At 52.1% G+C, this 25,291-nt stretch overlaps 1 protein-coding gene across 2 annotated transcripts; it reads right to left on the bottom strand.

Moving 5' to 3' along the window:
* Positions 1-1,036: 1,036 nt before the first annotated feature.
* Positions 1,037-4,346, bottom strand: LOC148217996 (class I histocompatibility antigen, F10 alpha chain-like). 2 transcript variants are annotated; one of them, XM_088158000.1, is made up of 8 exons: positions 4,234-4,346; positions 3,213-3,476; positions 2,692-2,967; positions 2,147-2,419; positions 1,950-2,054; positions 1,827-1,862; positions 1,675-1,707; positions 1,037-1,309 (listed from the first exon to the last, which is right to left on the bottom strand). In XM_088158000.1, exons 1-8 carry the CDS (start codon positions 4,301-4,303, stop codon positions 1,296-1,298), a joined length of 1,071 nt encoding a protein of 356 aa, XP_088014126.1. In that variant the 5' UTR covers positions 4,304-4,346; the 3' UTR covers positions 1,037-1,295. The 2 variants fall into 2 exon arrangements, with proteins under 2 accessions (XP_088014126.1, XP_088014125.1); XM_088157999.1 differs by having other exon boundaries at positions 1,037-1,312.
* Positions 4,347-25,291: the final 20,945 nt, after the last annotated feature.

Genomic DNA, 25,291 nt, shown 5'->3' on the forward strand with positions numbered 1-25,291 from the left:
GGCTTTTCTTATTTCCTATAGTTATGGTCACCATCATCTCATGGTCATGGTCACCTCACAGTCACCTCATGGTCACAATCGTCTCACAGCCATGGTTGTGTCATGATCATCTCATGGTCTTGATCACCACATAGCCATGGTGTGTTGTGGTCATCTCGTGGTCACCTCTTGGTCAAGATGTGTCATGGTCACAGTCATGATCATCTCATGGCCTTCAGTATTTCATGGCCGTGGTGGTGTCATGGCAATCTCTGGTCATCTCATTGTCACCATCATCTTGTGGTCATCTCATGGTCACAGCCATCTCATGGTCATGGTCATTTCCTGATCACCATCATCTTATGCTCACGGTCATCTCACTGTAATGGTCACCTCATGATCATGTCACTGTCACCTCATGGTCATCTCATGGCCACGACCACATCAGGGTCACCCCAAGGCCATGGTTGTTTCATGGCCAACCCATGGTCATCTCTTGGTCCAAATCATCTCTTGGTCAGGGTTGTGGTTGTGTCATGGTCACTCTCATCTCACGGCCATCTCATGCTCGTGTCATGGCCAGGGAACTTCTCCAAGATCCCGAGCCCCGATTTTGGGACACTCAAGGACCTTTGGGGACAATGAGGCCTGGTCTGACCCCTCCCCCCATCCCACTGCCCCTCCAGGAGCCCAACGCAGCCAAACCCTCCTGGGGAGACCTGGGACATGGGACACAGAGCAGGAAATGAATCCTGGGGGATGGAGCTGGATGTGGCTGGCACGTTCCAGTTCTAGTCCTGCTGTCGCCGTTCTGCTTCTGGTGTGCCCAAACTGTTCCCAGTGTCCCCATTACACTCCTGCTGTCCTCAACTTGATTTTGGTGTCCCCATCCTGCTCCTGCTGTCTCCAACCTGCTCCTGGTGTCCCCATTCCCATTCCTGCTGTTTCCATCTCTGCCCCTCCTGTCCCTATCCCCAGCCCTGCCCCTAGTGTCCCCATCCTTGTCCCCAGTGTCCCCATCCCCATTCCTGGCTCCCAGAGAGGAACTGCTGGACACTGGAGGAGGGAACTCGGATTTATTGCTCAAAGCAGGATTTATTGCCCCAAGCAGGATTTACTGCCCCAAAGCAGGATAATTTCACAGCAGAACTAAAGCATTGGGAATATTTGTGGTTCCTGGCTTTAAAACACTGGAAAATCAGAAATGGATCCATTAGCAAAAGCTGTGGGTGTCTGGGAGCAGCAGGATGAGCTCTGCTGGCAGCTCTTGGTTTCCTGGGAAGAAGGAAGGGGCTGGATCCAGCTCCATGGATCACTCAGGCAGTGATTCCTGCTGGGATGAGAAAAGATGGTGTCACCCTGTCCCTGTCTGCATCCCGCAGGATGGACCTGGCTGGAGCCCATGGAGAGCAGGAGCTCCTTCAGAATTCTACCTGATCCCCCTCCAATCCTGCTCTATCCATCCTGCCCCAGTAGCCCTCCGGAATCCCTCCCTGATCCTGCCCCATCCATCCATCCATCCATCCATCCATCCATCCATCCATCCATCCATCCATATCCCGTTTTAGAATCCAGCCCCAATCCCACTTCACAATTCCATCTGATCCTGCTCTGATCCAGAATTCCTCCATGATCCCAATCTGTCCATCCTGCCCCAGTCCTCCTCTGGAATCTCACCCTGATCCCACTCTGTACCTGCATTCAAGCCGTTGGTTCCCACATCTTTTCCTGCAGAAAGAGAAGATCCATGAGATTCCAGCACGGATCACACACTGGGATTAACCCCAGGATCCATCCTAGGATCCACAAAGAGGGGATCCAGAGCTGGATCCACCACTGGTACTCACCGGCTGCTATGTTGTATCCATTCCTGTCCCTCCTCCCTGTGGAAAAAGAGTAGGATCAGTGTTGGTGGTACAGGATTCCCAGAATGGTGCCGGGTGGATCCCGTCCCCCATCCCGTGTTTTACCAGATTGGCGCTTCCAGACAATGAATCCAATGAGGACAATGAGGATGATGATGGCAGCGATGGACACAGCAACCACCACGACGAGATTCCCACCAGAAGTTGGGTCTGGGAAATGCAGGATGGTGAGGAGAGGGAGGGGAATCCCCAATGGGGAATTCCAAATTCCCAATTCCCACATTCCACATTCCCAGCCTCACCCCAAGCGTAGATCCCGGGCTCCAACATTCCAGGATGCTCCACCCGGCACCGGTACTGCTCCCGCTCCTCCGGCCGCGCCTCGATCCTGGCCCAGGTGTGGAAGGTGCCGTCGCTGTTGGGAACGATCCCGCCCCACTCCGTCTCCTGATCCCAGATTTCATCCCCCTTCATCCAGTTGACTGCAATGGAGCTGGGGTAGAATCCGTACGCGTGGCAGGACAAGATCAGCGTCCCATGTTCCTCTTTTCCAGACACATGGACATCAGGGGGCTCTGGAATGGGATAACAGTGAGAGACATCCATGGAATTCCATGGGAATGGGATGGGGGTAAGATCAGCCCCTGGAATTTCCACTGGAATGGGATGGGGCTGAGATCTGCCCCTGGAATTTCCACTGGAATGGGATGGGGGTGAGACCTGCCCCTGGAATTCCCACTGGAATTGGATGGAGGTGAGATTTGCCCATGGAATTCCCACAGGAATTATCATGTTCCCAAGTTCCTCACTCCTAAATTCCACATTCCCACAGGAATTCTGCTCCCACCTTTGTGGTCCAGCTCCTTCTGCCCATATCTGACGTATTTCTGGAGCCATTCCGGGCATTCGTGCCCCAGGTAATTCGTCCAGCTCTCAGCATCGTTCCCTTCACGTTCCCAGCGACTCCTGGTGATCTCAGCAGCGCTGTCAGCAGCCACGAATCTCCTGGATCCCAGGTCAAAGGAGGTGAAATCCTGCCCATTGTAGCCATCCCGGTAGGATCCACGGACACTCCCGTCAGACAGGAGGTCACAGCCGAAAAGCCGCTGTACAGTGTGGAGACCTGGGAGGATTGTACCCACAGAGACCCATGGAATTGTGCCCAGCCCCACAGAGTCCCATTCCAACCCCAGAGTCTGATGGAGACCCACAGAGCCTGATTCCAACCCCATGGATCCACATCCCAGCCCATGGATCACAAGATATCCCATACCAGCCTAATGGATGGATCCCCATCTCAGCCCCTTGGCGCCCTGTGAATCCACATCCAAGCCCCATAAATCCCAGCCCCACGATCCCCTCACTCACCTCCACTCTGATTGTACCAGTCTTGCAGTATATGCAGGTTCCCAGCAGCCACGTTCTGGCTCCTCTCACAGATCTGGGTCTTCCTATCCCAAAATCCCTGCTCGGCTCCATCCTTTATCCACTGTGTCAGTGGCTGCATCCGGCCCCTCTCGCTGTCGTAGCGTGTGAGGGGGATCCCATCCAGGTATCCAATGGCCATGAACTGGGGGATCCCTGGGCTGGGCTCTGACACCGCCACATCCAGGTAACGCAGGGAGTGGAGAACTGGAGGGACACAGAGATTTGGGGGGGTTGAGGGGGTCATGGATCAATGAAAGAGGAACTGGGATAGCCGGGAAGGGAGTGCATTCCAGTGTCCAGGGGACCCCCGGTATCAAGGAAAGGGGGATACAAGGACTGGGATAGGTGGGATGGGGGTTCCAGGGGATCCCTGTGCCCAAGAAAGGGGGATACAAAGACTGGGAGAGGCGGGATGGGGGATCCAGGTGGCCTCTGTGCCCAGGAAAGGGGATCCAGAGATCCCCGGAGTTGAGGGAAAGGGGAACTGGGAGCTGGGACAGGCAGGAATGGAGGTCCGGGGGATCCAAAGGTCAAGGAAAAGGGCGGGACTGGGGTCTGGGAAAAGCGAGATGCCCGAAAAGGGGGTGCAGGGGGTCCCAGGCCCGGAAACAGAGATTCAGGGATGTCCCAGTGCCCAGGAATGGGGGCTCAGAAGGTCTCCCATGCTGCGATTCGGGGTTCAGAGGGATCCTGATCGCCAGGAACTGGGAGATCATGGGGGTCCCGGTGCTGTGTAACGGGGTGCAGGGAATTCCCGGTTCCAGGAAATGAATGATCACAGAGGTCTCCATGCCCAGGAATGGGGGTTCAGGGGGGTCCTGGTGCCGGGGAAGGGGATGGGGAGAGTCACAAGACCCAAAATGTGGCTATGTGGGGGGTTCCCGAGTCCAGGAATGAAGGTTTAGGGTTTAGTCTGGAAATGGTAGTGCAGGGAGATCGCGATTTCGGGGGCCCCACTCACCTCTCGTCGCGCCCCCCGGGTCCCCCAGCAGCCCCAGGAGCCCCAGGAGCAGCCCCAGCGCTGGAGCCATCGCGCTGCTCCGCTGCGGGCCCGCCCCCAGTACCGGCCCCCAGTACCCGCCCCGGCCCCAGCACCGGCCCCGCCCTCAGCTCTGACTCCAATCACCACCCCCCCCCCATTCCTGCCTCCATATCCTGTTCACCAATGGAAGATCGATATTTAAGTGACGTCACCGGTCGCCGGGTAGATCCCGGTCTCGCAGGTTGGGACACGGAAGCGAAAGAGACCGAGGGAGCGCGGCGGGGAGTAGGGACGGGGGAATCCCAGAGAATTCCTCTGGATCCCCGCTGCGACCCCCCTGGAGCTCTCTGAGAACCACCTGGGACTCCCTGAAACCCCCCTTAAGAAAGCGCCGGGAGTGGAGAACAGGGGAGACACGGAAATTTGGGAGATCTGGGGGTGCAAAGGGGAAGGAAAAAGGCGGGTCTGGGGTCTGGGAAGGGCGGGATGCCCGAGAAGGGGGTGCAGGGGGTCCCAGTACACGTGACGGGGATCCAGGAGGGGGTCCCAGTAATGAATACGGAGGTGCAGGGGGGTCCCCATGCCCAGTAATGGGGGTTCAGGGGATCCCGGGGTCAAGGAAAGGGGGGTGAAGGCAATGGGGGGTCCAGAGGGTCCCTGTGCCCAGGAAAAGGGGTGCAGGGGTTGAGGAAAGTTGAGAGTGGGGGCTGGGAAAGGCAGGAATGGGGATCCAGGGGGTCCCGAGGTAAAGGAAAAAGGGGACTGGAGTCTCCGAGAGGGAGAGGGTCGGGAAAGGGGGTGCAGGGAGGCTATGGATTCTGGATAAGGGGCTGCAAGGGGATCTCCGTGCTGGATAACGGGGTGCAGGGTGGTCCTGGTGCGTTAGAATAGAGGGTTAGGAAGGGTTTAATTCCTGGATTTGGGGTCGCACAAGGATCCTGGTGCGGAATGTGGGTTCAGGGGGTCCTAGTGCCGGACAATGGGGTGCAGTGGGTCCTGGTGCCCAGAAATGGGGTTCAGGCGAGTTCCCTTGCCGAGCATGAGGGTTCAGGGGGGTTCCAGGAGCTTTCAGGACCGGGGAAGTGGGTACAGGGGGGTCCCGGTGCCCCGAAATGAACGTTCGAGGGGGTCTCTGTGCCCAGGAAGGGGGGTTCGCCTGAAAATGGAAGTGCAGGAGGGTCTCAGTGCCCAAAAATGGGGGTTCAGGGGGTTTCCGTGCTGGGGAATGCATGTTAAGGGGGAGTTTCCTTCCTGGAATTCGGGGCTCAAGCGGGTTCCGGTGCCCGAAAATGGAGGTTCAGGGCGTGCCAGTTGTGGGAAATAAAAAGGTATAAAACTCTCAGAAAGCTGTGTGAAAGCAAATCTCAGGATGGAGAAATACAAGAATGCTGAAGATTCAAGGACATGAAACAATAGGGCTGCGAGCTGTGTAGAGATAGGAAAATGTTAAGCAAGATAGTAGAAATATGTAAGCTTAATAATCAACCTTTATCCATTGTTTTAAGCTATTACAAGCAAGTAGTGTTCAAAACAAGATGTACGTGTAACTTTATTAATTGGCCTGAGCAAACCCTTGTCACCTTTTGTCCTGGTTTTGGGCAAATTTGGGGGAAAACCTCCAGAAGGAGCCCCCAGACAGCAAACCCCACGACTCCTCCCCCCCCCACCCCACCGGGTTCGGGAAGAATTTCCTCGGAGAAGAGTGGGAGAAAAAACCTGTTTATTTAACAAGCAAGACACTCCCCAGCACAGGGAAAAAAGACAACACCAGCTGACAAAAAAACTCTTTCACCGTTCTGAAGGGATGACAAACTCAGTCTCTCTGGCGAGTGGTCGCTCAGTTATCAGTCTCTGGCGCTGGGGATGACTGCTGCAGGTGACAAAGTGTAGCCTCCCGGTGTTTCTTGGGGTTCCCAGGTCCCCGTCCGTTCAGATGGTATCCAGGAGAGGGAGGGGACGGGGTGGAAGAGAAAACAGTCCAGGGAAAAAGTTGGACTGCCTAGCTGAACTAACTAATAAGCAGAAAGCAAGGGCAAAGCGAAGGAAAGAAAAAGGCAGAAGCGAGCAAGCAGGCAAGCAAGCAGGCAAGCAAGCAAGCAAGCAAGCAAGCAAGCAAGCAAGCAAGCCGAGCTAAAACCTCTCCTAAACATAGACCATGGGGGAGGTGAGCCGGCTGATAACAAGACAAAACAAAGCTTCACTCTCAGAGTCAGTCCTGGAAGCACAGGACATAATACCAAACATAATCAGGACACACGATTGGAGATAGAAACACCATAACATCACCCTAGGACATTCCACCCCTTATCTCCATATCGTGAACATACTAAACAGCATGTAAAAACTTCAGCAAGTAGAAATTTCCATCTTTCACTTATTCGGACACATTTTCTTCCATCTCACTTGCTCAGACCTTTGACACTTACATATTTCCTTCTGTCTCATGCTGCCTCACCCCACAATCAGATCTCCCTGAGGCACACATCGTGTTGTTCCATCTCTCTGCATTACCCACCATGTACAACCTGGTCCTTGAGCAAAGACAATCCCACGAATGGGTTTGTCTGTACTCGGGGCAGAATTGATCCAAACTGCCTTCCCTAACAAACCTCTGATATGTGCCACTGGGACTTTGTCTCCATCTACTATATTCAGGGACTCAGACTGGGCAGGGCCCGCTCGGTTGGTGGAACCCCGGGTGTTAACTAACCAAGTGGCCTTTGCTAAATGCTGCTCCCAGTTTTTGAATGATCCCCCACCCAATGCTCTCAAGGTGGTTTTTAACAGTCCATTGTACCTTTCCACCTTCCCTGCAGCTGGTGCATGGTAGGGGATATGGTACACCCACTCAATGCCATGTTCCCTAGCCCAAGTGTTGATAAGGCTATTCTTGAAATGAGTCCCATTGTCTGACTCAATCCTCTCAGGGGTGCCATGCCTCCAAAGGACCTGCTTTTCCAGGCCCAGGATGGTGTTACGGGCTGTAGCGTGAGACACAGGGTAGGTCTCCAACCATCCAGTGGTGGCTTCCACCATGGTCAGTACATAGCGCTTGCCCTGGCGGGTTTGAGGCAGTGTGATGTAGTCAATCTGCCAGGCCTCTCCATACTTGTACTTGGACCACCGCCCCCCATACCAGAGGGGCTTCACCCGCTTGGCCTGCTTGATGGCAGCGCATGTCTCACAGTCATGGATAACTTGAGAAATACTGTCCATGGTTAGATCCACCCCTCGGTCTCGTGCCCACTTATATGTGGCATCTCTGCCCTGATGACCTGAGGCATCATGGGCCCATCGAGCCAGGAACAACTCTCCCTTGTGTTCCCAATCAAGGTCTATCTTCGACACCCCTATCTTTGCAGCCTGATCTACCTGCTGATTGTTTTTCTGCTCTTCATTAGCCCTACTTCTGGGAACATGGGCATCTACATGGCGAACCTTCACAGGTAATTTCTCTAACCGGGTAGCGATATCTTTCCACTCTTCAGCAGCCCAAATTGGTTTTCCTCTACGTTGCCAGTTAGCCTCTTTCCATCTCTCCAACCATCCCCACAGAGCATTGGCTACCATACATGAATCGGTATAAAGGTAAAGCTTTGGCCACTTCTCTCTTTCAGCAATGTCTAAGGCCAGTTGAACCGCTTTGAGTTCAGCAAGTTGACTGGATCCACCCTCTCCTTCAGTGGCCTCTGCTACCCGTCGCGTGGGGCTCCATACGGCTGCTTTCCACCTCCGATTCATCCCCACAATGCGACAGGAACCGTCGGTGAATAGAGCATAGCGTGTTTCCTCTGCTGGCAGTTGGTTATATGGTGGAGCTTCTTCAGCCCGTGTCACTGGTTCTTGTTCCTCATCTGTGACACCAAAACTTTCACCTTCAGGCCAATTTGTAATTACTTCCAAAATCCCAGGGCGATTCAGTTTTCCAATCCGGGTGCGCTGTGTAATGAGGGCAATCCACTTGCTCCATGTAGCACTGGTGGCATGGTGGGTTGAGGGAACCTTTCCTCTGAACATCCACCCCAGCACTGGCAGTCGGGGTGCCAGAAGGAGTTGTGCTTCTGTGCCAACCACCTCTGAGGCTGCTTGGACCCCTTCGTAGGCGGCCAAGATCTCCTTCTCTGTTGGGGTGTAGTTAGCTTCAGACCCTCTGTAGCTCCGACTCCAAAATCCTAATGGTCGGCCTCGAGTCTCACCAGGCACCTTCTGCCACAGGCTCCAGGACAGACCATGGTTCCCGGCTGCAGAGTAGAGCACGTTCTTCACATCTGGTCCCGTCCTGACTGGGCCAAGGGCTACTGCATGAGCAATTTCCTGCTTTATCTGGGCAAAAGCTTGTTGCTGCTCAGGGCCCCAATGGAAATCGTTCTTCTTGCGGGTGACCAGGTAAAGAGGGCTCACAATCTGACTGTACTCAGGAATGTGCATCCTCCAAAAACCTATGGCGCCTAAGAAAGCTTGTGTCTCCTTCTTGTTGGTTGGTGGGGACATAGCTGTGATTTTGTTGATGACATCAGTAGGAATCTGACGCCGTCCATCTTGCCACTTCACTCCCAGGAACTGGATCTCTCGAGCAGGTCCCTTAACTTTACTCTTCTTGATGGCGAAGCCGGCTTCCAGGAGGATTTGGATGATTCTCTCTCCTTTCTTGAACACTTCTGCTGCTGTGTTCCCCCACACAATGATATCATCAATATATTGTAAATGTTCTGGAGCCTCACCTTTTTCTAGTGTAGTCTGGATCAGTCCATGGCAGATAGTAGGACTGTGCTTCCACCCCTGGGGCAGTCGATTCCAGGTGTACTGCACTCCCCTCCATGTGAAAGCGAACTGAGGCCTGCACTCTGCTGCCAGAGGAATGGAGAAAAATGCATTGGCGATATCGATAGTGGCGTACCACTTTGCTGCCTTGGACTCCAGCTCGTACTGCAGTTCCAGCATGTCCGGCACGGCAGCGCTCAGTGGTGGAGTCACCTCATTCAATGCACGATAGTCTACGGTCAATCTCCATTCTCCTTCAGATTTACGTACAGGCCAGATGGGGCTGTTGAAGGGTGAGTGGGTTTTGCTGACCACCCCTTGGCTCTCCAGCTCACGGATCATTTTATGGATGGGAACCACAGCATCTCGAGTTGTTCTGTATTGTCGGCGATGCACTATGGAAGTGGCAATTGGTACCTTTTGCTCTTCTCCTTTCAGAAGTCCTACAGTACTTGGATTCTCAGACAGTCCAGACAAGGTGTTCAATTGCTGGATGCCCTCTGTCACCACAGCTGCTATCCCAAATGCCCACCTGAATCCTTTTGGATCTTTAAAATACCCCCTTCGGAGGTAATCTATGCCCAAAATGCATGGGGCCTCTGGGCCAGTCACAATAGGATGTTTTTTCCATTCATGTCCAGTCAAGCTCACATCAGCTTCCACCAAGGTAAAGTCCTGTGATCCACCTGTCACACCAGCAATAGAAACAGATTCTGCCCCCACATATCTTGATGGGACTAATGTGCATTGGGCACCAGTATCAACCAAAGCTTTATACTTTTGTGGTTCCGATGTGCCAGGCCAACGAATCCACACAGTCCAGAAGACACGATTTTCCCTCGCCTCTCCCTGGCTAGAGGCAGGGCCCCTCTAAGCCTGTTTATCCTTCTTTCCTTGGGCATATGTCTTAGAGGTTCCTTCAAGGGGATCAGATATATCATCATCATCATACTTGGCAGCTTGGCTACGGGCAACTGGAGCTGCTCTCCTTTTGGTGGAACTTCCTCTTTGGGTCTTGCCTTCCTTCAATTCACGCACCCGTTGTGCCAGAGCAGCAGTAGATTTTCCATCCCATCTCCTCATGTTTTCTCCGCAATCACGTAGGAAGAACCACAGCTCAGCTCGTGGGGTGTACCTCCTCTCCCCATCAGGGGAACGTCTGCGTTGGATACCAGGGCCTCTAATTTGTACTGCTGAGATTTGGAGAAGGTCCTCTTTAATCTCCTCCCTGAGTCTTTTATGATTCTCCTCTATCTTGTCTTCTAATTTCTGCAGACGTGTTTCCACAGCTGCAATTCTGGCATGTGTTGGGCCATGCACAGCATCTGCATATGCTCGGAGCTTCTTTGCCATATCAAGCACGGTCTCATCCCTCTCGTCCCGCTTCATTATTGCTAAAGCAGAAGCATATTCATGGGGCCCAAGTCGTACAAGTTTTCGCCACATCACAGATGTACATGGTACCAAGTCCGGATTCCTAGTTGTTATGTCATCTGAGAAGATAATCTCTGCCACTGCCATTTCTCTCAGGCGTTGGATCCCTTGTTCTATCGTCTTCCAGTGGGTCTGCTGCATATAAAGATCATCTGCACACAGGTATCTTTGTGCTACACTGTCCAGAACCCGTGCCCAGAGGCTGTGAGGGTTAGGCCCTCTCATCATTCCTTGGTCGATGACAGGATCATGTGACAGGGATCCCAAATGCCTGGCTTCAGTGCCATCCAGAATTGTAGCCTCGCCTGCAGCATCCCAAAGACGGACCAACCAACTAATTATAGACTCATCAGGTCGTCGGGTGTAATCCTTTCTTAGGCCACGGAGGTCCTTTAGGGAAAAAGACTCAATATTGGCCTCTGATCTTGTACCAGTTGCTTTGACTCCTGGTTTTATGTCAGGAGGCGTCGAGGGTCCTTCTCCTGCATCATCATCATCATCATCCACTGGTCTATCAGTCTTGTCTGTGCACTTTCCACTTCTCGTGCTGGTAGCAACAGCCATTGGTTGAGGCTTACTGACAGGTTTAGCTGCTGGCTTAGGCTCACTGTCTGGTATAGTTGTTGGCCTCGAGCCTGGGGTGTTGGCTGCAGCCTGAGTGACTGGGATAGTGGCTGATTTATCTGCCTGTCCCCCTTCCTCTGTCTGCTGCCCTACAGTATCTAGCAGGGTACGGTAAGCATATGCCAGGGCCCAGCTCACTGCAATGATCTTCTTCTCCTTAGAATTACCATGGCACTTCTCTTTCAAGCACTTTGCCACCCCAGCTGGGCTCTGAATTTGTTCACATGGAAAATCCCAGGATGTAGGGTCAGAAAATTCCCCCAAGATTTGGCCCATATCCTCCCATTTCCCACACCATTCAGGATTCCTCACGCCTGGCTCTACTCTGGGGTCAGGGGTCTCAGCCCCTCTAGAAATCTCAGCTCTCATTCTAGAGAAACTGCAGACTGTATAGAGAAAGCTTACTATATTAAACACCAGAAAGATGGTCTCTTTAACACTCAGGGGGAACTGAACATTCTCTAATAAGGATGTAACAAATTCAGAGGAGAAGAAGGAGAACAAAGGCTGAAAAGCCTCATCCCCTGCTTCTCCTCTAACAAACTGAGTGCACAACCACAACCAAGAACCATACATTCCTGGAACAGATTCCAGCACCTTTATAAATCTCCTGCAGGCCATTAAAACCAAGCCCAGCCCGATGGATATTTTGGTCAATGCCCCTCTGCTACAGAAACTACGCATTAGGGACAATACCGGAGCTATTTCTGGATAAGAAAATAAACCCAGGGACCACAAAGGTATTAGGACTTCAAAAAACCCTAGGGACCAAAATCCCATGCAGGCCTCCACCCCAAAAGACATGAATTCCAACAACATAGCCAATAACTGCTCTATACCAACACAAAAGAATTTGAACCAAATTATTATTATTAGAACAGGGTTTTTTCCCACTTTCTCGAGCCTCGAGTTGGGCGCCAATTTATTTGTCCTGGTTTTGGGCAAATTTGGGGGAAAACCTCCAGAAGGAGCCCCCAGACAGCAAACCCCACGACTCCTCCCCCCCCCCCACCCCACCGGGTTCGGGAAGAATTTCCTCGGAGAAGAGTGGGAGAAAAAACCTGTTTATTTAACAAGCAAGACACTCCCCAGCACAGGGAAAAAAGACAACACCAGCTGACAAAAAAACTCTTTCACCGTTCTGAAGGGATGACAAACTCAGTCTCTCTGGCGAGTGGTCGCTCAGTTATCAGTCTCTGGCGCTGGGGATGACTGCTGCAGGTGACAAAGTGTAGCCTCCCGGTGTTTCTTGGGGTTCCCAGGTCCCCGTCCGTTCAGATGGTATCCAGGAGAGGGAGGGGACGGGGTGGAAGAGAAAACAGTCCAGGGAAAAAGTTGGACTGCCTAGCTGAACTAACTAATAAGCAGAAAGCAAGGGCAAAGCGAAGGAAAGAAAAAGGCAGAAGCGAGCAAGCAGGCAAGCAAGCAGGCAAGCAAGCAAGCAAGCAAGCAAGCAAGCCGAGCTAAAACCTCTCCTAAACATAGACCATGGGGGAGGTGAGCCGGCTGATAACAAGACAAAACAAAGCTTCACTCTCAGACTCAGTCCTGGAAGCACAGGACATAATACCAAACATAATCAGGACACATGATTGGAGATAGAAACACCATAACATCACCCTAGGACAGCCTGATACCTGAAATTCCCCTCTAATGTATAACCCTCCCTTTTAATTTTTAATTCTTACAGAATTCATAGTTTTCTCCCCCGTTGCTTCTTTCATCTTTCAATATCCAATTTCATTTATCAGCAGCCCTACAGTTTGTTTGTAAAGGCAAATATCTTTTTCCATTCATCAATCAGTGGAATCCATCCCATTGTTTCTTTTATCTCTCAGTGCTAGCCTTATCTACAGGCAGATCCACAGCTCATTTGTAAAGAAAAAATTCAACATTCCTCTCAATCTGGTTCTCTAAGAAGGCCATAACTAAATGCTTGCATGGGGATTTTGGCTTCTGGAGCAGTGGGGTAGGGCTATTGTTGGTTCCTACCCCTCCATCCCATGATGATGTAAGGGGTGAGGGAGGCCATGTGTGCTGTGCACTGGCAGTGATCCTCATGAAATCCTTCTAATCCTCTCCTTCGACCTAGTCAAGCTCCTGGAAATGACAGGACAGAAAAAAAATTTTAAAAGTGCTCAGTTTTGTGCCCTCCTGCCCTTGTGGGGTGAGGGGCAGGAGGCAGAGGTCCAGCTTGGTCTCTCTCTGACCTTTCCTTTGAGACAACACTGTCTGCTCCCACCACAAAGGCACAGAGGGTGCTCTTTGCCCCCACCAGTGGGAAGTGGCTCTGCTGACCCCACTAAGAGTGCTGGAAGATGAGTCTGTGAACTAAACAGTTGAATATTGCCTAGAGGGGGGTAGCAGGCAGTAGATGTGCCACCATTCTCTTTCCAGGATCCCACTGGGAGTACTTGAACTATCGACGATGAGAGAGAGACGGGGACACTGAATGGTGATCAAAATCCAATTTTTACTGAGCACTACATGTGCTTATATACCATTTACAGGAAGACTGGTAATATTTTACTGCAATCACATAGACAAACCTTACATAGACAAACTCTCACATAGACAAACTTTACATTTGGACTTAGTAAAATCTTATTTCCCATAACCCAGACGTGATCCAGTCCTCTTGCAGTCAGGTCTCGGTTTGCTCTTGCCAGGCTTCCTCGTTGTCAGGCTGCATTTGCTGATTAAATCTGCAGTACTCTCAGTCTCATTTGCATTACCCATATCCACACCTCCCCCGTTTCTTTTAACTAAAAATACACTCTTAAGCGATTTGTCTATTAAATTCTTAACACACTGTAAAATACAAGGAATAACTACTACAATGCATAATATGATGCCTAATACATACAAACCTATTTGAACTAAATTCCTGACCCAGCCAGTGAGTCCCCAGTGCCCTAAGAGCCAGTTCAGCCAGTCGTACCCATTATCTACCCGAAGTTTATTCCCACCTTCTTTCAGGGCTTGAATGCTGGCATAGATGGGCTGGGAGTGGTCAGAAAGGTTAAGACAACACATCCCATCGAATTCCTCAGCCACAGGCGGCGGCGGAGCTCGGAGGCGGCCCCAGCGCAGGTGGGAGCCGCGCTCGGTTGTGCGGGGGCTCGGGGCTCGCTGCGGGCCGAGGGGGCGGCAGGGGGCTCTGGCGGGTTGGTTGTGCCGGTGCCGGCCCGTGTTGGCGCTGGGCTGAGGGCGCTGCGGGAGCGGCTGCCCGCGGTCTCCTTCCCGCTGGGGCCTCGGCAGGAGCCGGTGCCGGAGCAGCGCTGGCTCGTCCCGGTTGCTGTGGGTGGCACAGAGGTGTCTGCCCTGTGCCCGGGGCTGTGCGGGAAAATTCCCGTGGCCAGAGGTTTGTGTACCCAGAGGAGACAGAGGAGTCCTGTAAAAGTGACTTTATTGATGAACAAAGAGAGAGGCCATGCGGCATTTGCCATGCGGTCTCTAAAGCGCCGCCTCCTTTTTATCCTCATTTTCCCGTCTGCATCTCCCTGTCCCTTTCCCCTCTGGCTGACGTTTTTGGAAGGTTCAGACTTCCCGATCCGCCTACTGCATGTCCCTCTTAATATGCACCCCTACTACGGTATTAATCTTACTGCTTTCAATCCCTCCTTTTCTCATATTCTCAAGAATTGCCTTTACTAACTTTTAATTTCCATCGACTCAATTTCTTTTCCTGTGTCCTCTTTGGCGCAAGGTGTCGTGCATGGTAAAAAGCTGAGAGTTGCTGCAGCACGTCAGAGGAGCAGCAGCATTCGTTTAAGCCATGGTCTGCCAGGGAACCACGAAAACGTGTCCCATTCCCATCGTTTCTCCGGAATACGAGCTACTTTCTTATTTCCTTTGTTATCTGTTTCACCACTTTTCAGTTATCATCTATTTGTGAACAGCAGTTTGAGTCATGTAATTTTCCGTAAACTCCTCCTCCCTCTGTTAATAGATAATCTGATCCTATCCCATGTGAAATGTCTCCTTCCTTATTTCAGTGGATTGGTCGTCAGGAAGGTCAGGATTTGGAGCTGTCTGGTTGGTTATTATTTTGAGGACACTTTTTATCCTAATTCTGCCACTTAAATTATGGATGGATTTTCTGTGTCCTGATATGAATTCGTTAGGGTTCCCAGGGGCTGGTCCATGGTGTTGTAGGATTGGCTCTGGTGTCTGTTCATCTTTTTTCCGTTTTTGGGTGCTCCCTCCATCCAGGGCTGCATCAATTGACCACTTTTCTCTAATTAAATCACCACATACTTGAATTTCCAACTCATTTCCCTGAACTTGTGGCACCAAAAACACCCCAGTGCCCCAATACACCCTATATAACCTGGACAGTGACAGCACAGGTTGGAGCAGGGAGAGGGATGATTCCCCCCTACTTTTTTTAGTAAAGCTTTCCCAACATTCTCCGTTTGCTGATTCCCTTTGCAGCTTAACCAATTTCTGTTGCAGTCAGATATCCTCACTATGGGCTCTGCCTTTAGTTGTGCAAATTCCATCTGTGCAAGCAGGCAGAGCTTGGGGTGAGAGACGGAGGCAATCACGGAAATTCCTCCCCCAGGCATGAAGATCATCCTGATTCATTGTGCACAATTTGCCCTAGCAGTGTTAATTTGCATTTCTAAAGCTCCTGTTGTAGCTGTGCCTGGATGCAATGCTTCTATTCCGGAGCAGCCCTTAGGTTATCCACAAGTGCACCTCCACAATCTGTTTTTTTTTTCTTTTCTCTTTTTTTAACAATTTTGTTCTAACTGTTTATGTGTTGAAGCCTCACCATTAATACTCTTCTAGTTTTGCAAAATGCAACATAAAGGTGAGCATCAAAAAACCCATTCTGAAATTCTGCCATCATTAAGAGCCACCCACAAATATACACAAAGAAAATCCAATGCAATCTAGATTTTTCTACTTCTTCTCCTAGGAGTAAAAATTGATTTCACACCCCTGGTCCAAACCCAACTCAGAATATAAAAGTAGGATTATTATGAAAAAATTTTCTAATGGTGTAATCTTGTCACTGAAAGTGCAGAAAAAACAAAACCTCTCCAACAATATCTTAATGCTAGAGAGTCAAGGCATTACTTGATCCTGGCCCGGGTGTGCAACAGAAATAATTTCATCCTCACATAGCCTGAGTGTGCAGAGAAAATCATTCCATGAGATGTGAATTTTACTAGATTTTTCCTGAAATTATACATTCTGAACTCGCTGAAATCCATTGGTTTAGTGTTTATTGCTTCCAGGTTGTGTAGTTCTTAGTATTTGGTTTCCTATTGGACCTGGATTTCTCCTCCTGTGATGTTAATGAGGTCCCACTCCTGGATTTCTTTCTCAGTCTTTTCCAGACCAGGTGTCTCCATCTATGCCGGGCAGTGTCTGGGGTGGGTGTTCCTTGATGTTTGCTGGTGTTTCGTTGATGTTTTGTTGAATGTCGTTCTCTTTGTGGATATGTTTTGGGCTATTCCCAGTCTGTTGAGATGTTAAACTCATCTCTGTTGAGTGGTCTAACATTCCTTAGAAAAAAACTTTTAAAATTTATTTCCTGAGAGAAAGGCAAACCGAGCCTGACTAGTAAAATGGAATATTAAAAAAATTTAGATTTGGTATATTTTCTAGCAATGGAATCGCAGGCAGCCCAGTGTGTGAGTGTAATTGAGAGGCAGAGTCCTGGGTGGATGCTGTGAACAGCAAAGTGCCAAGGCAGGCTCTGTGCCAGCCCAGCTTCCTGTGGCAGAGATTTCACAAGAGACAGGATTCTGGCCACAGACTGCTTGAAATATCCATCCCTTATCTCCAGCCCGCACTAGGTGGAGAATTCCCAGGGTAAGGAATTGCAAAGATCAATTCCGAGGGATATAATTCCATATCTGTCCTAGGTCTGCCTCTTATTCTTGCCCAAGTCAATGGCAAAAGGTGTAGCCATGGCATCTTGGTTTCTATCACCAGCTTCCAAAGGAGTTTCTTTATTTCCCTTTTTTTCTTTCTACCTGACCTGAGCTCTGGGAGTGCCAGGGCTTGTGGAGGTCCCATTGTTTTCCTAAAGCAGCCATAACCCCCTGAAGGATCTTTGCTGTAAAATGAGTTCTCAATCTCAGTCTGTAGCTTCTGCAATCTGTTCTTTTGGAATTATTTCTTTAAGAAATACCTTCATAAGCGATACAGAGATTGCTGAAGAAGTCAGAATAGCTTTTTTCACCCTGTTAGCTGCCATGCTGTCACCAGAAGATATTTGAGCCTTCCTGCTCAGGGCATTTCAGTGCCAGGCTCTTCCAAGCACACCCAGCTCTGCCGGTTGAGCTGACCATGCAGGCGGTAACCTGAGCTTGGTCTAATTCCCTTTCCTTCATCAGAGCGTGTCTTGGAGCTCTTTTCCCTTCTCCTGCCCTTGCAGACCCATCCATAAACACATTTTGTCCCTCAGGCCAGGGAATTTCTCCTAAATCTCTCCCAGCCTGGCTCTGGAGCTCTGTCACTCGAATGCAGTCATGGGTTTGTTCCCAGCCCCCTGTGCAGGCTGTTCAATCAGGAGCCTGAGTTAAACCCTTGCCCTGTCCTCAATTCTAAATCCTCCTGTGCCACTGAACAAGTTTCATTCTGTAATCACCGAGCACTGCTCATGCATGTAGAGGCTCCTTTGGTTATCAAAGCTTTCACTTGGTGCCAGACTTGAACAACAGGAGATCTGCTGCCATCAGTTTTTGGGCCTCAGGTCTCATTAAAGCTGTGGCTGCACAATTCTGCAGACAATGAGGCCACTCTGGCCACTGGGCTAAACATTTTAGCACAAGAATTCCTTGGGAATGGCCCTGTTTAACATCCATATACAATTCAAATTTCTTTTCTGTTTCTGGAGGAGCCATGGCTGTGGCACCAGTCATTTTGGTTTTATTTCATTTTCTGAAATTTTGCAGTTTCTCATGTCCATACCACAACATTGAGGCTATCTGGGGTTAAAAAGTCATACAATCTTCTAGATAGAACAGAGAATCTTCAATCCAGGATTGAGGATCCAATTGCAGGTCCTGCAATTATCTATTAATTATCAGAATTCTCCCAGTCCCATTTTAGTTCTGGCTAACGTTACTTCTGAGATTCCCTAGTCTTTCTCTGGGTCAATACACCACAAACCTTCAGTCAAAATATTTAACCTTTTCCTCCACCATTTGTGCTTTTTTTTTTTCAAATATTTAAAGATGCTTTTTAGCCTGAACATTCAGCCATTTCACAGAGGCTTCTTCTACCACTTCTTGTCCTCCTGATTGCAGCAAGTCATCCACATCCTGCATTAACCCAATCCCTGGGGGTGGGGTAAATTCTTGTGATATTTTCTGCAAGGCTTGCCCCAATAAGGCTGGTGCTTCCGTGCATCTCTGCAGAAGGACCGTCCATGTCTTTCCCATTTTCCCTTCTACCTCTCGTTCCCCCTCAAATGCAAAATCCAGTTTACCATCCTGTGTAAGTGGGCATCCCCAGAAAGCATCTTTGCCATCAAGGACTGAATGGTGTCAGTGTGAGGAGGGAACCTGGTTCAAGATGGTGTAAGGATCTGAGACTGTGGAGTGCAGTGCCTAGGTTTAATAATCTCATTTATTATTCTTATGTCCTGCACCATTCTTTCGATTCCATCTGATTTTTTGACTGGCAGGATAGGAGCATTATAGGGAGAGATCCCTGGCTTCAAAAGTCCTGCCTTTAGCAGGGACTCAATAAGAGGCTCTAAGCCTTTCCTTCCCTCCCTTGGAATAGGGTATTGCTTTTAGACACCACTTGTCCTGGTTGATTCAAAGAGATTTGGAGAGGCTCCATATCTAATTTTCCCTATTTTTCTGGAGCTGCCCAAACTTCTGAGTTCAATTCAGCCTCGGCCTTGCCAGACATTTGACACAAAGGCAAAAGAGAACTTGACTCTGTACCACCTTTTACAATGTTAATTTGCATTCGAATTTTAGCCATCAAATCCGTTCTCAGTACATTACAATCACAATTAGGTGCAAATGAAAATTCTTGCATTTCAAACCCTCCCCTGGGTGCTGGGGCCCCCTTGGGCCCTGGGGTTCATCCCTCAGGGGCTGTAGAAACTCTGCCATGGCCTTTGCCTTCCCCTTGGCCTTTTCCTCATCCCTTCTTCCATTCCCCTGCTGTGCCTTTGTGACCAAGTGCTCCAGGGGCTTCTTCTGCCCCTCCTGCAGCCCCCTCAGTGCCTGGGGGTGCTCATCCTCTGACAGCTGCTGAGCTTTCTGCTAAATCATTCCTTTCTGCAGTGACCCAAGGAAAATGCTTAAAAGCTAATCTGGATGCTTGCACGTCCAATGCCCATTTCCCAGCTGTTCCTTTGTGCTGCTGCTCCTTGTGCTGTGGCTGCCGTGGCCAGCCCGTATCCCAGAGCCGGTGCCTGTCCTGCCGCAGTGTCCAAACGCGGCCCCCCCGGCGGGCAGGGCCGGCAGCTCCACGGGGCCGGGCAGCGGCCGGGGCGTCCCGCAGCCTCCTGGGGGCCGGGGGCCACTGCCGGGCCTGCAATTGCCGGGGGGTGCTGGGCTCAGGCAGCGCCCGGCGCTGAGCCCCGGCTGCCCCACAGCCCCGGCCCGGCCCCGCAGCTCCCCACAGGCCCCCAGCCCGTGCTCCCGGTGCCGCCCCTCTGCGCCCGCTCCTGCCGCTGCCCAGCACAGAGAAACCCCCTGCAATCCTGACCTCCTTGTGTGCCTGTCCTGGCAACCGGGGATACAAAGGATCTGCAGCAGCTGGCAACTTCTGAGGATAAGAGCCTGCTGAAAAACATCCCCATCCTCACTATTTTTCTCTTCCTCCTCTTTTCCATTATCCGTTTTCTTCCCACATAGATTCCTGCTGCTTCGTCTTGCCTGAACCATATTCCTGCACACTGCCCTTCACCCAAGCCCTTCTCATCACACAAACAGCATCCATCCTCTATTGTCTAAATCCATTGCGACTTCCCTTATTGCCCTCCTGGGTGTCCATGTCCGTGATTACCTCTGGGAGAATGTGCAAACTCCCTCCACATGCTGCCAAGGGACCCTTCAGAGATATTTTGGGATCATCATCCCTTTGGCCAGGAGCCCTTCCTGGCTTTCCCTTTCTACCCTCCACGGGTGCCCTGCCATGTTTAGTCCCCGAAGATGCCACTGTAGTCACTGCTGAGATTTTCAGTGCTCTCTGGCTGCCGACTCTTCCCAGCCCCCCTGATCTGTCACTCGTCTGTCTCCTGGCCCCAGCGCCCCCCTGGATGGGAATTTGGGGAGGTGGGAGGGGGGAGCACCAAGGCCGGGCCCCCCCGCGCTGTGGTGGCGGCAGCGGCTGCAGTGGGGAGCGAGTGCGGGCGGGAGCGGCCGAGAGCCCAGCGCTGCCCCAGCCCGAGCTGCCCCAGCTCCATCGCTGCCCCTGCGCTGGGATGCTGTGGGTTTGGGGGGAAGAGGGAGCCGGCAGTGGGTGCTGGGCCTGGGGGCAGCAGGAGAAGGGAAGGAGAAGCAGGGTTGAAGAACAAAATGGTCAAATAATGCATATGGGAGGAGCAGGTGGGATTGTGCATGAGAAGGAGGAATAGTAGGAGGAAGAGAAATGTGAGGAAAAGCAGGGACACAGGAGAAGGAGGAGCAGAAAAGAGAAGCAACACAAGTTTCCATCCCTCCCTCTATCTACAGCCTCACCCCTGCAGCCCCAAGTTCAGTGCCCCCCTCCAAATGCAGCAGGTGACCAGAGAGGGGGATCTGTGATTTTCTGAAGGGTCAATCTTGGTGTTTGAAAGCTTTATTGGGGTAAAAGTTGGTGCTTTATTTCTTTTGCGGGGACTGAATCTTTGTATTTCAAGGGGATTTTGGCTGAATCTTGCTTTGTGGGGCGTTTTTGATGTGTATCTTGAGGTTTGGAGGATTTTGGGGCTGAATCTTGGTGTTTCAGAGGTTCTTACAGACACAATATGGCCAGTAATTTTCTGGGATGAACTTGGGCAAAGGGGAACCGCCAGCTCAAGGCACTCCCCTCTTGTTTTTTCCCCAAACCAGGATTTTTCATTCCCAAGGCGTTGGCAGATGGAGGAGGAGGAAAAGCCCCGGAGATCTCTCTTGAGGAGGGGCTGCAAACCCAGCCCAGGGAGCTGCGAGGAGGAAAGACCCTCCCTGAGCCGGGAAGGCGGCCGGAGATCCAGGCAGAGCTCAGAGCTGGTGGAGAAGCCTCCTGGAGGGGAGAAGCCCCACAAGTGCTTGGAATGTGGGAAGGGTTTCAAGTGGAGCTCCGAGCTAATCCGACACCAGATGATCCACACTGGGGAAAAGCCCTACGAGTGTGGGAAATGTGGGAAGAGCTTCAGAGACATCTCTGGTCTAATGCAGCACCAGGTGATCCACACAGGAGAACGGCCCTACACCTGCTTGGAATGTGGGAAGAGCTTTGGGTGGATCTCTGCCCTGAAATACCACCAGCGCATCCACACTGGGGAGAGGCCCTACGAGTGTCCCAAGTGTGGGAAGAGGTTTCACACCAGCTCCGATCGCCTCAGACATGAGCGGATTCACACAGAGGAGAGGCCCTTCCGCTGCCCCGACTGCGGGAAGAGATTCAAGCACAACTCCCATCTCACTGCCCACCGGCGCATCCACACTGGGGAGAGGCCCCACGAGTGCCCTGAGTGTGGGAAGGGCTTTTCTGACAGATCAACCTTTACCAGACACCAACGGAGTCACCACTAATGGAAGCCTTGCGAGTGCCCCGAGGGTGGGAAGAGCTTCGTGCTCTGCTCCAGCTCCATCCCCCATGGGAGGATCGGTGTTGGATGATCCCCGGTGACCCCCGTTGGGCAGAGCCCTGGTGATCCGTGGTCCTGGTTATCCCCGTTGGGTCGGGGGAAGGTGTTGGAGAGATTTCTTTCCCTTCTCCTTGTGCTGCTGTGATTTGGTTGGTAATAAATTCCCTCGCTGTGCCCAGGCTGGCTCTGTTGTTCCCGTGCCGGTGCTCGGGGCGGGATCTCTCCTGTTCCTTCTCTCACTCCCGGGCCTGTTCTCAGCCAATCAGAGAATGCGATGAAGAAGATTCAGCCAATCAGAGAGAGCAGCTGTGATGACTCACCGGTTGCCGGGCAGACCCGCAGCACCCAGTGTTCCCCACCTGGACCCCACTCTCCCCACCAGTCACGATCCCCCCGCGGGGTCCCCCCAAGTCCTTTCCTAGTACCCCCCACTAAATGAACTGGGTGTAACTGGGAAGCTTTACTGGGAACACTGGGAGCAGCTGGGCTTAGGCAGAGTTCCAGCAGGGCTGGGGGAGACACACTACCCTCCCAAAATCAGTGTGGGAATGGATCAGGGGGTCCTGGCCTTCCGTGAGTTCATGGGGAGGGGCTGCGGCCGCTGCCGGCTCAGGAGCTCTGTGGGCAGAGAAAAGGGGGTGACACCCGGCTGGAGGTCCCCAGGAGGAGCACACCTACTCTGGGGGCGGGGGAATATGAACCCGGGGTCCCCCCCTCACGTTCTTGCACAGGTAGAAGCCGAGCCCCAGCGCCAGGAAGACGAAGCCCAACACGGAGCCACCAATCTCCGTCAGCACCTTGCTGTGAGCGGCGTCTGGCGGCATCTCTGGGGGATCACAGGGGTCAGGGCCACCCAAAACCTCTCACGGACATTTCAAGGCTCTCCAAGAATCCTCCAAATCTCCCCCAGCCCACCTGGGGCTCCCTAAAACTTCTTCTAATTCTTCTAATCTCTTCCTGGCTTCCTTGGGACCCACCAAAGCCCCTCCTGTCCCTTTCAAAATGCCATAACTCCCTCTCATTTGCCCCCCACTGCCCCAGGACCCCCACACCATCTCCCAATCCCTTCCCAGCCACACTAGAACTCACCAAGATCCTCCCAGTCTCTTTCCAACACAACCAACCTCATTCCAAACCCTGCTTTCCAATCCCTGATCTTTTTCCAGCTCCTCCACGCTCACTCAAATCCTTCCCAGTTATACCCAGCACCCCCAGACACCCTCCCAGTGCTCTCCAGGACCCCTAGAACCCCATCCCACCCTCCCCAGCATCCTTCAAACTCCTTCTCAGCCATCCCAGACCGCCGATCCATTCTCCTGTTTTAATCCAGGCTATCTCAAACTCCCTCCCAGTTACTCCCAGCACACGTCAATCCCTCTCCCAGCTCCCCCAGTGCCTCCCCCACGCCCCTCACACTGTGGGGTCCGGGCCGTGCTCCAGGCTGACGTGCTCCACCTGGAGCTGGAGCTGACCCCGTGCCGGGGGGGTTTCCAGCAGCACCAGGAGCTGGTAGAAATCCAGTCCCCATTAGGGAACAGATTGGTGGCCACCACATGCCCCGAGAGCTCCTGCTGGCCCTGGAACCATCTCAGCTGGATCTCGGCAAGGCAGAAATCCATCACGGAGCAGAGCAGGCATCTGGGGCTGGGCTGGGAGCTCGAGGGCCACAGTGAGATGGGCACTGGGGAGCGCTGGGAGAGAGCGGGGACACACTGGGATCAGCTGGGGTGGGGACTAGGAGAGATGGAAGAGGGCTGTTGTGGAAGTGAGAGGGACTGGGGATGAAAGTGGAGAAAGTGGGGGAACACTGGGAGAGAGTGGAGTGGATTGGGGAACGGGAGAAAGAGTGGAGGTTCGGGATTGGACTGAAAAGGACTTGGAACAGACTGGGAGGGATTGGGAATTCACTGGTAGAGAGGGTGGAGGTCTGGGAGTGGAATGCGAATGGAATGGCTGTGGACTGAGAGGAATTTGGAGGGACTCTGGTGACACTGGGAGGGACCGTGAGGACACTGGAAGAGACTGGGATGGACTGGGAGAGCCACCGGAGTCACTTGGGGTGAGGGGGCAGGAGGCCCCGGGGATGGGCACAAGAAGGGCTGACGTGTCTCGGGTGATTCCCAGGAAGGTTTTGAGGGGCTCCAGGGTCATTCCCAGGGCAGGGCCCGAGGGGACACGCTCTGCCCCACGCTCACCTCTGCGCTCCACGAGGAACGGGCTGGACAACTCGTAGTTGTGCCGGCAGTGCCTGTCCACTGCAGCCCGTCTGTACTCCATCCATTGCGGGTCGCTGTTCCAGTGCCTGGCAGCCTTGTCCCCAAAGGAGGTGTCCCCACGTGCAGCCCCACATCGCTGCCCAAGTGCAGGAACTGCTCCCGGTTGGAGATGTTCCTCTCCACGAACCTCAGCCGGTCGGTGCCGTGAATGAAGTGACACTCGGACTAAACCATCTCCTGGAACAGCGCTGTGTGTGCAGGACACAGGTCCGGGGGTGTCCCCCCAGCAGCCCCCCAGCAGCCCACAGTAGCCAAGAGCTCCGGGGTAACCCCGACCTTGCACCCCCAGTGCCCCACGGCCGCCATGGGACCCTTCTTCCTGCAATCCCAGTTCCTCTTTTCCACGCTTCTCCGTATTTTCCTCCCCCTTTCCCAACATTCCCCAGTTACCAGCCCTCCCCAACATCCGTTTGGGGGTTCCACCTCCCCATTTCCCTTTCTCTCTCCACCATCCCACCACTTCCCTTCCCGCCCCTCCCGCTCACCCGAGAGCTCCGCGCCCCCAGCCCGGGGGGCTCCCAGTGGCACCAGTAGGGCCCCAGCTGCCCCACACGCCCCATGGCCAGCGCCGGGCAGGGTCTGACACCTCCCCCCTGCTGGAACCCTGGAAACTGAGGGGTTTGGGCTTTCTCTGCTGACAGGCATTGAGCCCCAGGAAAACACTGCTTTTGACCTGAGGCCGTGAAGAAGTCTTCCAAAAATGAGTGATAGAACTGGGATCACTGGTGTGTAGTTTGAATAGAAGTGTGTAAGGTGCCATGGTGGAAAATTTAGAGCTTGGGGTTTTAGAATATAGTAATATATATAGATAAAGCAAGATAGAGATTTTAGGGTGGAGGATTCTTTCTCTTTCACCTCCTTCATGGGTCTAGGTTGTACTTTTGAAATTGGATAGAAAATTCCACAGTGCAGGTCACGGGTGATTGGTTGTTGGGTTAAGAGTAAAAAGAATTTAGCTGTCTGTTCTTAATTGGACAGATTGGCCCTTAAAAGGCCTTGTAGAGAGAGAGATACGTGTCCATTTTTAGCCTGTTAGCTAGAAGTGCTGTAGAACTCACTGTAATATTGATAAGAATTAATAAATATCTGAGTCGGAACATGAAATTCCGTCTCTCCAGCATTTAATCCTGATTCTGGAAGAATAAAAAAGAAGATAAAACGCGATACCCCCTCCCCAAAT

This window comes from Sturnus vulgaris, unplaced genomic scaffold (genome assembly GCF_052056855.1).
Source record: "Sturnus vulgaris isolate bStuVul1 unplaced genomic scaffold, bStuVul1.hap1 Scaffold_195, whole genome shotgun sequence".
Classification (NCBI taxonomy): Eukaryota; Metazoa; Chordata; class Aves; order Passeriformes; family Sturnidae; genus Sturnus; species Sturnus vulgaris.